Source organism: Eriocheir sinensis, chromosome 60 (assembly GCF_024679095.1).
Source record: "Eriocheir sinensis breed Jianghai 21 chromosome 60, ASM2467909v1, whole genome shotgun sequence".
Lineage (NCBI taxonomy): Eukaryota > Metazoa > Arthropoda > Malacostraca > Decapoda > Varunidae > Eriocheir > Eriocheir sinensis.
In genome coordinates, this window is record NC_066568.1 from 3,712,718 (window position 1) to 3,727,981 (window position 15,264).

The 15,264-nt window shown below is 42.1% G+C and overlaps 1 protein-coding gene across 6 annotated transcripts in view; it reads left to right on the forward strand.

The window, feature by feature from the left end:
• The window catches only part of LOC126985750 (beta-glucuronidase-like), an 84,165-nt gene that overhangs the window by 55,658 nt on the left and 13,243 nt on the right, over positions 1–15,264 (forward strand). For all 6 annotated transcript variants that reach the window (XM_050841003.1, XM_050841002.1, XM_050841001.1 and 3 more), the window contains exons 3-11: positions 1,061–1,319; positions 3,482–3,570; positions 4,454–4,547; positions 6,229–6,404; positions 7,101–7,243; positions 8,557–8,765; positions 9,367–9,510; positions 10,780–10,952; positions 12,692–12,835. In XM_050841003.1, the coding sequence (XP_050696960.1) occupies positions 1,086–1,319; positions 3,482–3,570; positions 4,454–4,547; positions 6,229–6,404; positions 7,101–7,243; positions 8,557–8,765; positions 9,367–9,510; positions 10,780–10,952; positions 12,692–12,835 (1,406 nt within the window). In that variant the 5' untranslated portion in view covers positions 1,061–1,085. The remainder of the gene's footprint in view (positions 1–1,060; positions 1,320–3,481; positions 3,571–4,453; positions 4,548–6,228; positions 6,405–7,100; positions 7,244–8,556; positions 8,766–9,366; positions 9,511–10,779; positions 10,953–12,691; positions 12,836–15,264) is intronic.

A 15,264-nucleotide genomic window follows, 5' to 3' on the forward strand; every position in this document is an offset into this window, starting at 1 on the left:
TATTCACATCATTGGCTTTGAAGAACAGTCTTAATCAAATTATGAATACTAATATCTTAAAGGACCATACCATATAGTTATTTTGCCTTTAACAATTTCAGTTATTACTTTTATTATTTCTTATGTAATTATAACTTTAGCAACTTTATTTTCTAAAAGGACAATTCTAGGTTGAGAAAAAAACTCTCCCTATGAATGCGGATTTGACCCCCAAGGATCTGCCCGTCTTCCCTTTTCTTTACGTTTTTTTCCTAATTTAATTACCACTGAGAGAAGGGAAGTTAAAAAAGGAACCATTACCATAAGTTACATCTACATCTTCAACTATACTTTCTACATCAACATATTCAGCACCTTCACTTTCTACTTATATATATATCTCAACCCGTCCGCTGCGATTGGCACGGATTTGGCCTTCACTGGTAGCCTGGTAATATACACTCCCAGGTCTTTCTCTGCCTCTGTGGTGGATAGTGGAGTGTTTCCCATGTGGTATTGGTGTGCTGGATATCCCTTCACTGGTAGCCTGGTAACATACACTCCCAGGTCTCTCTCTGCCTCTGTGGTGGATAGTGGAGTGTTTCCCATGTGGTATTGGTGTGCTGGATATCCCTTCACTGGTAGCCTGGTAACATACACTCCCAGGTCTCTCTCTGCCTCTGTGGTGGATAGTGGAGTGTTTCCCATGTGGTATTGGTGTGCTGGATATCCCTTCACTGGTAGCCTGGTAACATACACTCCCAGGTCTCTCTCTGCCTCTGTGGTGGATAGTGGAGTGTTTCCCATGTGGTATTGGTATGCTGGATATCACTTCACTGGTAGCCTGGTAACATACACTCCCAGGTCTCTCTCTGCCTATGTGGTGGATAGTGGACTCTCTAAGTTTTTATTCTGTTTTAATTCAGAAGAACTTAACAGACCATACATCTCTTCCTTAATGCAATAATAAAAGTAAAATAATAGAAGGTAACTATGATGTGATGATTTAATATGTCTTTATAATCCATAGTTGACTGATAACCTCTTGACAACACCAACCTACCTCACACTTAACCCACAGACAGACGAAAGGAAGAGGCCCCAAAATGACCTGGCACACACTAGCTCTCGTGGCCCTCATGTGCATGGGGGCAACAGGCGCAGGAGGAAAGGGAACCGCCAAGGACCCAGAGAAGGTGACCTGGGGCGGCCTCTACCCCAGGGAGTCAGCCAGCCGGGAGGTCAAGTCGCTGGATGGCTTATGGGACTTCCGACTTGTTCCGCTGCTCGACCAAGAGAAAGGGTTCCGAGAGCAGTGGTACAAGGAGCCGCTGAGGAAGGTGGGTGAAAGGGTGTTTGTTAAAGGGTGTTGGATTGTGTTATAGGGAGTTGGATTGTGTTATAGGGTGTTGGATTGTGTTATATAGTGTTGGATTGTGTTATAGGGAGTTGGATTGTGTTATAGGGAGTTGGGTTGAGTTATAGGGTGTTGGATTGTGTTATAGGGAGTTGGATTGTGTTATAGAGTGTTGGATTGTGTTATAGAGTGTTGGATTGTGTTATAGGGTGTTGGATTGTGTTATAGGGTGTTGGGTTGAGTTATAGGGTGTTGGATTGTGTTATAGGGAGTTGGATTGTGTTATAGGGTGTTGGATTATGTAATAGAGTGTTGGATTGTGTTATAGGGTGTTGGAATATGCTATAGGGTGTTGGGTTGAGTTATAGGGTGTTGGATTGTGTTATAGGGAGTTGGATTGTGTTATAGGGTGTTGGATTGTGTTATAGGGTGTTGGATTGTGTTATAGGGTGTTGGATTGTGTTATAGGGAGTTGGATTGTGTTATAGGGTGTTGGGTTGAGTTATAGGGTGTTGGATTGTGTTATAGGGAGTTGGATTGTGTTATAGGGTGTTGGGTTGAGTTATAGGGTGTTGGATTGTGTTATAGGGTGTTGGATTGTGTTATAGGGAGTTGGATTGTGTTATAGGGTGTTGGATTGTGTTATAGAGTGTTGGATTGTGTTATAGGGAGTTGGATTGTGTTATAGGGTGTTGGATTGTGTTATAGAGTGTTGGATTGTGTTATAGGGAGTTGGATTGTGTTATAGGGAGTTGGATTGTGTTATAGGGTGTTGGATTGTGTTATAGAGTGTTGGATTGTGTTATAGGGAGTTGGATTGTGTTATAGGGTGTTGGGTTGAGTTACAGGGTGTTGGATTGTGTTATAGGGAGTTGGATTGTGTTATAGGGAGTTGGATTGTGTTATAGGGTGTTGGATTGTGTTATAGGGAGTTGGATTGTGTTATAGGGTGTTGGGTTGAGTTACAGGGTGTTGGATTGTGTTATAGGGAGTTGGATTGTGTTATAGAGTGTTGGATTGTGTTATAGGGAGTTGGATTGTGTTATAGGGTGTTGGGTTGAGTTATAGAGTGTTGGATTGTGTTATAGGGTGTTGGGTTGAGTTATAGAGTGTTGGATTGTGTTATAGGGTGTTGGGTTGAGTTATAGGGTGTTGGATTGTGTTATAGGGTGTTGGGTTGAGTTATAGGGTGTTGGATTGTGTTATAGGGTGTTGGGTTGAGTTATAGAGTGTTGGATTGTGTTATAGGGTGTTGGGTTGAGTTATAGGGTGTTGGATTGTGTTATAGGGTGTTGGGTTGAGTTATAGAGTGTTGGATTGTGTTATAGGGTGTTGGGTTGAGTTATAGGGTGTTGGATTGTGTTATAGGGTGTTGGGTTGAGTTATAGGGTGTTGGATTGTGTTATAGGGTGTTGGATTGTGTTATAGGGAGTTGGATTGTGTTATAGAGTGTTGGATTGTGTTATAGGGTGTTGGGTTGAGTTATAGGGTGTTGGATTGTGTTATAGGGTGTTGGATTGTGTTATAGGGAGTTGGATTGTGTTATAGAGTGTTGGATTGTGTTATAGGGTGTTGGGTTGAGTTATAGGGTGTTGGATTGTGTTATAGGGTGTTGGGTTGAGTTATAGGGTGTTGGATTGTGTTATAGGGAGTTGGATTGTGTTATAGGGTGTTGGATTGTGTTATATAGTGTTGGATTGTGTTATAGGGAGTTGGATTGTGTTATAGAGTGTTGGATTGTGTTATAGGGTGTTAGAGTGTTTTAAAGGGTGTTGGATTGTGTTATAGAGTGTTGGATTGTGTTATAGAGTATTGGATTGTGTTATAGAGTGTTAGATTGAGTTAAAGGTTGTTAGAATGTGTTAAAAGCGTGTTGGAATATTTATAAAGGATCGTAATCTATTTCAAAAGGTGGTTATGTATTTTCACCAAAGAGTTAAGGGTGCGAAGCTATTTTTAAAGAGCGTTAAGTGTCTCTGATTAAACAAAAGCAAAGAAAATCAACTACAGTGAAATAGAAAAATTAAGTAAAATTAAGCAAATCTGAATCAAATCATCAAATACTAAAAAAAAAATGCATTTACATGTACACAAAAAATCTCGAACTGACCTTAACCTCACCTCGACCTTTGACCCTGAACGCAGAGTGGCCCGGTGATCTCCATGGCCGTCCCGAGTAGCTACAACGACATTACGCAGGACAAGGCACTCCGGGACCACATCGGCTGGGCATGGTGAGTGTGTGTGTGTGTGTGTGTGTGTGTGTGTGTGTGTGTGTGTATTTACCTAGTTGTATTTACCTAGTTGTGACATACAGGAACAGACCTACGCTTGCGCTGTCCCGTCTCCATATCTGCTCTTATCCAACTTTTCCTTAAAATCATGAATGTTTCTTGCACAAACCACCTCCTCCTCCAGTCCATTCCACAGCTCAATGCTTCTGTTTGGGAAGCTAAACTTTTTCACATCTCACCTACACGTGGTCGCCCTCAACTTCTTTCCATGTCCTCTCGTTTCTCTCTCGCTCCACACACACAGGTCCTCTCTGTCCAGATTCTCCACTCCGCTCACCACCCTGTACACCGCTATCAGGTCTCCTCTTTCTCTTCTTCTCTCCAGGGTTGTGAGCCCCATGCTATTGAGTCTTTCCTCGTAAGTCCGATCCCTATATAAGTTCCGGTACCATCTTAGTTGCCACTCTCTATACTCTTTCCAGCTTTCTTATGTTCTTTTTTTTGTGAGGAGACCAGACCACTGCTGCATACTCCAACCTTGGCCCTATCATTGTAACTATTATTTTCTTCATCATCTCTTCGTCCAAGTACACAAATGCCGTCCTTATGTTCCTCAGCAAATTCATAGTTTGTCCCGTTATCCTGTTGATGTGTTTGTCTGGTGACATGTTCTCTGAGACAGTCACTCCCAAATCTTTTTCTTCCATTCCTCTGCATATTATCTCACTTCCCATCTTATAATCATATTACATCTTGTGTGTGTGTGTGTGTGTCGGGTTCCTAAGTTCGATATTCCCCGGTGGTTTGTTTGAAAGGAAATATTTTCAAGTGCATCAATTTTTCCCATCTTAACAACCTTCTTTCCGTGTGTTCCACCCGCCAGGTATGACCGCACTTTCTATGTTCCATCGCGCTGGGAGGTGGACCAACAGAGGGTGGTCCTGAGACTGGGGTCGGCGCACTACAACTCCATCATTGTAAGTGTGTGGTACTAGTAGTAGAAGTAGTAGTAGTAGTAGTAGTCGTAGTAGTAGTGGTAGTCGTAGTATCCTCAGTTCAGTGGGAGAAGAGGAAATCCCATTAGGCAACTCCCTTCCAAACCATCTGATATTGAGCATTCAGCTAAATGATATATACGCTGATGTTAACCCGTCCGCTGCGATTAGCACGGATTTCCCCTTCACTGGTAGCCTGGTAACATACACTCCCAGGTCTTTCTCTGCCTCTGTGGTGGATAGTGGAGTGTTTCCCATGTGGTATTGGTGTGCTGGATATCCCTTCACTGGTAGCCTGGTAACATGCACTCCCAGGTCTTTCTCTGCCTCTGTGGTGGATAGTGGAGTGTTTCCCATGTGGTATTGGTGTGCTGGATATCCCTTCACTGGTAGCCTGGTAACATACACTCCCAGGTCTTTCTCTGCCTCTGTGGTGGATAGTGGAGTGTTTCCCATGTGGTATTGGTGTGCTGGATATACATTCACTGGTAGCCTGGTAACATACACTCCCAGGTCTTTCTCTGCCTCTGTGGTGGATAGTGGAGTGTTTCCCATGTGGTATTGGTGTGCTGGATATCCCTTCACTGGTAGCCTGGTAACATACACTCCCCGTTCTTTCTCTGCCTCTGTGGTGGATAGTGGAGTGTTTCCCATGTGGTATTGGTGTGCTGGATATCCCTTCACTGGTAGCCTGGTAACATACACTCCCAGGTCTTTCTCTGCCTCTGTGGTGGATAGTGGAGTGTTTCCCATGTGGTATTGGTATGCTGGATATCCCTTCACTGGTAGCCTGGTAACATACACTCCCAGGTCTTTCTCTGCCTCTGTGGTGGATAGTGGAGTGTTTCCCATGTGGTATTGGTGTGCTGGATATCCCTTCACTGGTAGCCTGGTAACATACACTCCAGGTCTTTCTCTGCCTCTGTGATGGATAGTGGAGTGTTTCCCATGTGGTATTGGTGTGCTGGATATCCCTTCACTGGTAGCCTGGTAACATACACTCCCAGGTCTTTCTCTGCCTCTGTGGTGGATAGTGGAGTGTTTCCCATGTGGTATTGGTATGCTGGATATCCCTTCACTGGTAGCCTGGTAACATACACTCCCAGGTCTTTCTCTGCCTCTGTGGTGGATAGTGGAGTGTTTCCCATGTGGTATTGGTGTGCTGGATATCCTTTCACTGGTAGCCTGGTAACATACACTCCCAGGTCTTTCTCTGTCTCTGTGGTGGATAGTGGAGTGTTTCCCATGTGGTATTGGTGTGCTGGATATCCCCTCCCAAGGTGCAGGACTTTACATTCTTCTTCACTGAATTGTAGCAGCCACTTTTTGCTCCATTCCTGTAGCTTGGTGATGTCTTCTTGTAGGAAATCCACAGTCAAGGAGTTAATAATTACATCATTAACAAACATCAACCTCATTTCCATCCTTCCTTCCTTCCTTTCTTCTGCCAGTATGCATTTAATAGTGTCATTGTAAACAAACAAGAGAAGATGGCGCCACTATAAACACTTGCCTGTGCCATGATGGGCTGGGGCCAACTACCATCTAGGCCCCTCAAAAAAGCCTACAGCGGTTTAGGCGTACACGTAAAAAATAATAAATAAATAAATAAATAAATAAAAACATCAACCCTATTTCCATCTTTCCTCCCTTCCCGCCGCAGTACGTGAACGGCATTGCGTTGGCCACCCATGAGGGAGGCCACCTGCCCATCATGGTGGAGGTGACGACCCACTTGTCCTACAGCCAGGAGAACCTCATCACTGTGGCCATCAACAACACCCTCACGTCCTCCACCATACCCCAGGGCACCATCACCAATTATGACGACCCAACCAGGTGTGTACGTGTGTGTGTGTGTGTGTGTGTTATGTTATGTTATGTTATGTTATGTTATGTTATGTTATGTTTTTTTTACAGCTAAAGAAACAGCTCAAGGGCAACAAAAAAAGGTTTAAAAAAGAGCCCACTAATCGCTTTCCCCACGTTATGTTGTGTAGTGTTCCCACCTCATCAATTTTGTATTCCTATATAATTGAGTCAAGCTTGTCCTGTGTTTTAACTAATTCATATCCTTCAATACTTCAAACTCGTGTATACATTTTAAACACATGATCTTATTAAGTTGTCCATTCCATCCATTGATTACTCGGTTAGGAAAGGTCAGTTTTGTTTATCTTCATCACCTCAATGTCTTTTTTTGTGTGTGTTCATTGTCTTGCTTCCATGTGTCATTGTATGCACTCCCCTTCATCCTTCTACCTCATTCACTTCCTTCTCAGCCTTTCTCTTTTTTCTTAACTTCTTCAGACATCACCAAATGCATCTCTCGTTTCCTTCTCTTCTCCTTTCCATTCATATACACTTCCTTCACTCCTTTGCTCCTTTCTCAGACTTTCTCTTTTCTCTTAACTTCTTCAGACCTCACCAAATGCATCTCTCATTTCCTTCTCTTCTCCTTTCCATTCATATACACTCCCTTCACTCCTTTGCTCCTTTCTCCGCCCCCCTTCAGCCCCTCCTCTGCCCCCTCAGGTACCCGCCCGGCTACTTCACACAGAGCTACAGCTTCGACTTCTTCAACTACGCTGGCATTCACCGCCCCGTCTACCTGTACACCACGCCCCAGACCTACGTGGAAGACATCCTCGTCGACACCAGCATCAATGGGACTGACGGTGGGTGTGGTTTTGTTGGTTACTGCTTGTTTAGATGTTGATTTTGTTTTACCAGCTTGAGACCCTATTCCTATCCACTCTGAGCGCTCACGTCTTACAGCGAACAACGGGAACCCGCGATCACGTCTTCGACTCGTTCAAACAGGATACTCGTACACCAAGTCAGGGCGCCTCTCCTCCCGAAATTGACCCCTCTTTCGGCCATCTCTTTGGATTCTTTTTAGGAGCAGCAAGTAGTGGGCTTTTTTATCGTTGCTTCCTTTTATTTTGTGCCCTTGAGCTGTAAAAAAAAAAAGTAACTGCTCATAAACGAAGGCATTTTTAGTGATTTTCTTTTGCTCGTAAATCAAAACACTTGTAAACTAATTCACTTATCTATCTTTCGGCCACTAATCCAACTCTTTTTAGGAGCAGTGGGTAGCGGTCTTTTTTTTTTTCTTTTTTTTTTCATATTTATTTCTGCCACACATTGTCTCACTCTCACACCACCTTCAGCCCCTTTCAGCCCCTCCTCTGGCCCCTTCAGCACCCTCCTCTGCCCCCTTCAGCCCCTTTCAGCCCCTCCTCTGGCCCCTTCAGCACCCTCCTCTGCCCCCTTCAGCCCCTTCTCAGGCCCTTCTCAGCCCCTTCAGGCCCTCCTCCCTTGAACTGACTCCTCTGCTGTAAAAAGAAAAAGAAATAAATAATAAATCTAAACCAAGGTATGACTGTATTTCTAGCTTCGGTTTTCTAATATTTTCTTTCCTTTCTCGTACTTTCCCTGTTGTCTTTTAATTATTTTCCTCCTCTTTACCTCTCCTTTCTTGGCATTCTCTATATTTTTTTCTTCTCCCTTCTTCAGGAATCATCAAGTCATTATCATCATCATCAGGCATCATTGAGTACACCATCTTTCTTTTTTTAATTATCTTCCTCCTCCTCTTCTCTTAACCTTCTCTTTCTCGGCATTCTCTATATTTTTTTCTCCCTTCTTCAGGAATCAAGTCATCATCATCATCATCATCATCAGGCTTCATTAAGTACACCATCTTTCTTCTTTTAATTATCTTCCTCCTCCTCTTCTCTTAACCTTCTCTTTCTTGGCATTCTCTATATTTCCTCCTCCCTTCCCCCAGGCATCATCAATACACCATTTTTCTTTTTTTAATCATCTTCGGGAGAGTGTAAGAAGATGAGAAGGGAGAGGAAGATAAAGAACTGCAGGAGGAGGAAGAAGAGGAGGAGGAGGAGGAGGAGGAGGTTAGGTCTTCCTCCTCTTCTCTTCCCCACTTTCTCTCGGCATTTTGTATATTTTTTTCTCCTCCCTTCCCCAGGCATAATCAAGTACACCATCACACCCGCCACCACAAGCATGGGGCCGCACCGCCTGGGGGATATCGGCTGCTCGCTGAAGGTGCTGGACCAGAATCGGCTGTACGTCACCAGTGCCATCGGCTGTGAGGGCACCATCCTGCTCACCAATGCTTCCCTCTGGTGGCCGTACCTCATGGCGGACAACCCGGGATACCAGTACACCCTCATGGTAGTGTAGTGACCCCAATGCATACACCGTTTTCTTTTTCTCGTTCTCTCTTCTTTCAGCGCAAAGTGTTCCATTTCGTTTATTACACACATTGCATACAACATTTCTTCTTTCTCGTTTTCTCTTCTTTCAGGTCGAACTGTTCCATTTCCTTTATTACACATATTGCATACACCATTTTCTCTTTCCCGTTCTCTCTTCTTTCAGCGCAAACTATTCCATTTCGTTTATTACACACATTGCATACACCATTTTCTCTTTCTCGTTTTCTCTTCTTTCAGCGCAAACTATTCCATTTCCACACATTCATCACACATTGCCTCCAAAACATAAAGAAAAAATAAACAAGTGTGATAATAGAATAAATCAAAATCGAAATCAATATCAAAAGAATTACAGCGATTAAAAAAAGAAATAAAGACTTTCTTCTTCTTCTTCTTCTTCTTCTTCTTCTTCTTCTTCATTTATGGTCCATTTCTTCTGTTCTTGGGGACGGACTTCCAATGATCCACCTCCATTTTGCTCTGTCCAGCGCTAATCCAATTAAAGAAAGAAATATGAAGAAAAAATAAATGCTACTACCTTCCCCTTCCCTCCCCAGGTGTCAGTTGCGGATCCCAGGGGAAACATGGATGTGTACCCGCAGAAGGTCGGCATTCGCTCCGTCGGCTGGAACTCCACGACCCTCACCATCAACGGGGAGCCCATGTACCTCAGGGGCTGCGGCAAACACGAGGATGCGGATGTGAGTACTGTGTGGGTGTAAGGGTGGAGGGGATCTGTATGTGTGCACTGGGTATGTTATTTGATTTTTTACAGTAAGGGAAACGGCTTAAGGTCGTAAAAACGCAAAATAAGATAAAACCAAGACTCAAGTTTGTGTGTTTTTTTCAATTTCTCGTTTTTTTTTTTTTTATTTCTTGTGTGTTTTATCGATTTTTCATTTCCTTTCATCAATTTCTGTTTTTTTTTATTAATTTCTTGTGTTTTTTTATCAATTTTTCATTTCCTTTCATCAATTTCAGTTTTTTTTATTGATTTTTCATTTCCTTTCATCAATTTCTGTTTATTTTTATCAATTTTTCATTTCCTTTCATAAATTTCTGTTTTTTTTATCAGTTTTTCATTTCCTTTCATCAATTTCTCTTTTTTTTTTTATTGATTCTTCATTTCCTTTCATCAATTTCTCTTTTTTTTTATTGATTTTTCATTTCCTTTCATCAATTTGTTTTTTTTTATCAATTTTTCATTTCCTTTCATCAATTTCTCTTTTTTTTTATTGATTTTTCATTTCCTTTCATCAATTTGTTTTTTTTATTGATTTTTCATTTCATTTCATCAATTTCTTGTTTTTTTTATCAGTTTTTCATTTCCTTTCATCAATTTCTTGTTTTTTTTTATCAATTTCTCATTTCCTTTCATCAATTTGTTTTTTTTTATTGATTTTTCATTTCCTTTCATCAATTTCTGTTTATTTTTTATCAATTTTTCATTTCCTTTCATCAATTTCTGTTTATTTTTTATCAATTTTTCATTTCCTTTCATCAATTTCTGTTTATTTTTTATCAATTTTTCATTTCCTTTCATCAATTTCTGTTTTTTTTTATCGATTTCTCATTTCCTTTCATCAATTTCTCGTTTTTTTTATTGATTTCTCGTGTTTTTATTGATTTCTCATTTCCTTTCATCAATTTCTGGTGTGTTTTATCTGTTTTCAAGTGCTTCCAAAAGTGTCGGTCCCCTCATGACATTATATCGCCTCACCCACACACCCACCCACCCACACACTCCCCCACACACCCACTCCCCCACACACACACCCACACTTTCACCCACACACTCACCCACACACCCACACATATACCCACACACTCCCCCACACACCCACCCACCCACACACTCCCCCACACACCCACCCACCCACCCACTCCCCCACACACACACCCACACTTTCACCCACACACTCACCCACACGCCCACCCACTCATCCACACACTCCCCCGCTCCCCCACAGATCAGAGGCAAGGGTCTGGACTACGCTCTTGTGGTTAAGGACTTCAGCCTCCTCAAATGGCTCGGGGCAAACAGCTTCCGCACTTCACACTACCCCTACGCCGAGGAGATCATGGATATGGCGGACCAGGAGGGCATCATGGTTATCGACGAGTGCCCTGCCGTTGGCCTCAGGTAAGCTCCCTCTGTGGTCATGGGTCTTGGGAGAGTGAAAAAAAAAAAAGACAGAACAAAAACTGGGTTGGTTAGGTCTCAAAACGCTAGGTTCTTTTCCCCTGAACCGCACAACAATAAAAGGAAAATGAATAACTTAAAACAAAGGATATGGTTAGACGGAAATGCAAAATGAATACAAAGACAATATTGGCCTCATGTAAGCTCCCTCGTCTTTCTCCGTGAATCTTTTCCCGTTTCCATGTGGGGTCGATGTTTTTAATCCCCCTGAAATTGACCTCTCTTTCGGCCACCTCTTGAATCTTTTTTAGGAGCAGCGAGCAGCAGGCTTTTTTTTTTATTATTATTGTTTCCTTTTTTGTGTGCCCTTGAGCTGTCTCCTTTGTTGTATAAAAAAAAAAAAAAAAAGCTCTAACAAATCCAAAACTGCATATAGATGAACTTAAGTTTGGCAATATTAATCTTCTTGCCCTAGAATATTTGCACTTGGTAGCCTGGTAACATACACTCCCAGGTCTTTCTCTGGCTCTGTGGTGGATAGTGGAGTGTTTCCCATGTGGTATTGGTGTGCTGGATATCCCTTCACTGGTAGCCTGGTAACATACACTCCCAGGTCTTTCTCTGCCTCTGTGGTGGATAGTGGAGTGTTTCCCATGTGGTATTGGTGTGCTGGATATCCCTTCACTGGTAGCCTGGTAACATACACTCCCAGGTCTTTCTCTGGCTCTGTGGTGGATAGTGGAGTGTTTCCCATGTGGTATTGGTGTGCTGGATATCCCTTCACTGGTAGCCTGGTAACATACACTCCCAGGTCTTTCTCTGCCTCTGTGGTGGATAGTGGAGTGTTTCCCATGTGGTATTGGTGTGCTGGATATCCCTTCACTGGTAGCCTGGTAACATACACTCCCAGGTCTTTCTCTGCCTCTGTGGTGGATAGTGGAGTGTTTCCCATGTGGTATTGGTGTGCTGGATATCCCCTCCTAAGGTGCAGGACTTTACATTTTTCTTCATTGAATTGTAGCGGCCACTTTTTGTTCCACTCCTGTAGCTTGGTGATGTCTTCTTGTAGGAAATCCACAGTCAAGGGGTTAAGAAGGAAAAGTGGAAACTGGCAAAGAATCATCATTTGACTCTTGTGGCAGAATGATCGCAATAATGTTTGTTTTTGACTCACAACAAACATGCATATTGCTGAATAAAATAGACCCTAAAAAATGCAATAAAATACCTACATTGAAATCACATGGAGGAGTAATACCCTTTCTCTTCCCTCCCTTGACAGTGGGTTCAGTGAGGAGCTGATGGACAAACACACACATACATACACATTGCAGAAAAACTAACGCACTTTAACTGAATAAATGTAATATGATCCCCACATTCAAATTACGTGGAGGTCTAATACTTTCTCTTCCCTCCCTTGATAGCGGATTCGGTGATAAGCTGATGGACAAACACACACACATACACAAACATACACATTGCAGAAAAAAATAACGCAACTTAACTGAATAAATGTAATATGATCCCCACATTCAAATTACGTGGAGGTCTAATACTTTCTCTTCCCTCCCTTGACAGTGGGTTCGGTGAGGAGCTGAAGGACACACACACAAACACACACGCAAACATACACATTGCAGAAAAAAATAACGTAACTTAATTAAATAAATGTAATATGATCCCCACATTGAAATCACGTGGAGCTGTAATACTCTTTCTCTTCCCTCCCTTGACAGTGGGTTCGGTGATGAGCTGATGGACAAGCACATAGAGGTGATGGAGGAGCTGGTGCGGCGCGACAAGAACAGGCCCGCGGTGATCATGTGGAGTGTGGGGAACGAACCAAAGTCCAACCAGGCTGCTGCTGCCGGGTACTTCAGGTGGGTCAAGTGAGGTTAGGTTAGGTTAGGATGAGTTAGGACAATTTAGATTTTATGAGGCTGTATTTTTCCTGGCCACGATAAGTTAGGTTAGTCTAGGTTAGGTGGGTCAAGTGAGGTTAGATTAGGTTAGGTTAGGTCTGGATAAGTTAGGATAATTTACGTATTATGAGGCCCTTTTTTTTATCCTGGTTATCAAATCATGCTTACTCAGGTTAGGATAGGTTAAGTTAGGTTACATTACTGAGTGAGGTTAGGTTAGGTTAGGTTAGGTTAGGTTAGGTCTGGATGAGCTAGGATAATTTAGGTATTATGAGGCCCTTTTTTTTATCCTGGTTATCAAATCATGCTTATTCAGGTTAGGATAGGTTAAGTTAGGTTAGGTTAGGTTAGGTTAGGATGAGTTAGGACGATTTAGGTTTTATGAGGATCTTTTTTTATTCTGGTTATCAAATCATGTTTACTCAGGTTAGGATAGGGTAAGTTAGGTTAGGTTAGGTTAGGTGAGGGTTAGGTTAGGTTAGGTTAGGGTTAGGTTAGGTTAGGTTAGGTTAGGTTAGGTCAGGATGAGTTAGGACGATTTAGGTTTTATGAGGCCCTTTTTTATCCTCGTTATCAAATTATGCTTACTCAGGTTAGGATAGGTTAAGTTAGGTTAGGTTAGGTTAGGTTAGGTCAGGGTTAGGTTAGGTTAGGATGAGTTAGGACAATTTAGGTTTTATGAGGATCTTTTTTATTCTGGTTATCAAATCATGCTTACTCAGGTTAGGATAGGTTAAGCTAGGTTACATTACTGAGTGAGGTTAGGTCAGGGTTAGGTTAGGTTAGGTCAGGATAAGTTAGGATAATTTAGGTTTTATTAGGCTGTGTTTTTCCTGGCCATGATAAGTTAAGTTAGTCTAGGTTTGGTTATCATAGACCAAGCTAAGTTAGAATAATTTAAGTGGCAATGAGTTAGACTTTCTCAGGTTAGGGAAAATTAAGTTAGGTTCAGTTAGCTTTGATTTTGGTGAAGGGATGATTTAGATTGTATTAGGGTCTGGCTTGTCAGGCTACAATAAGCTAAATTAGTCTAGATTTGGTTAACGTAGGGGGACTTCGTGGTGCAGTGGTTAGCACACTCGGCTCACAACTGAGAGAGCCCGGGTTCGATTCCCGGGTGGAGTGGAAAAATTAGGGCGGCTTTTCCGATACCCTACGCTCCTGCCCATGCAGCGGTGAATGGGTACCAGGTATTAATCGGGGGTTGTGTCCCATCTCCTGGGATCTGTTCCCTTCTCCGATAATTCCTTCCCCTTCTGTCTCTCTCCGGCATATGACCACAGATGTTGCGCCGACTAAACGAAACTTTCCAACTTTTCAGGCTGTATCAAATTAAGTTAGGTTCAGTTAACTCTGATTTTGGTCGAGGAATGATTTAGATTGTATTACGTTCTGGTTTGTCAGGTTACAATACGCTATAGCAGTCTTGATCTTGTTATCCTAGACCATACTGTGTTGGGATAATTTAGGCTGTATCAAATCATGGTTACACAGGCTAGGTTAGGTTAAGTTAAAGTCATACCATTTCAGATAGTCCGTTGAGGTGTTGGCATCCATGGATCCTTTCCTCCCCTCTGCTAAATTAGTCTACATAGATTTGGTTATCCTAGACCACACTGAGTTGGGATGATTTAAGCTGTATCAAATCAGTTAACTAGGATTTTGGTCAAGGGATGATTTAGATTGTGCTAAGTTCTGGTTTGGCAGGTTAAAATAAGCTAAATTAGTCTAGATCTGGTTAACGTAGACCACACTGAGTTGGGATGATTTAAGCTGTATCAAATCGGTTAACTAGGATTTTGGTCAAGGGATGATTTAGATTTTATTAAGTTCTGGTTTGGCAGGTTAAAATAAGCTAAATTAGTCTAGATCTTGTTATCCTAGACCACACTGAGTTGGGATGATTTAGGCTGTATCAAATCAGTTAACTAGGATTTTGGTCAAGGGATGATTTGGATTGTATTAAGTTCTGGTTTGGCAGGTTAAAATAAGCTAAATTAGTCTAGATCTGGTTATCCTAGACCACACTGAGTTGGGGTAATTTAGGCTGTATCAAATCAGTTAACTAGGCTTTTGGTCAAGGGATGATTTAGATTGTGTTAAGTTTTGGTTTGGCAGGTTAAAATAAGCTAAATTAGTCTAGATTTGGTTATCCTAGACCACACTGAGTTGGGGTAATTTAGGCTGTATCAAATCAGTTAACTAGGCTTTTGGTCAAGGGATGATTTAGATTGTATTAAGTTCTGGTTTGGCAGGTTAAAATAAGCTAAATTAGTATTGATCTGGTTAACGTAGACCACACTGAGTTGGGATAGTTTAGGCTGTATCAAATCATGCTTACACAGGCTAGGATAGGTTAAGTTAGGTTACAGTACCCAAGCAATGTT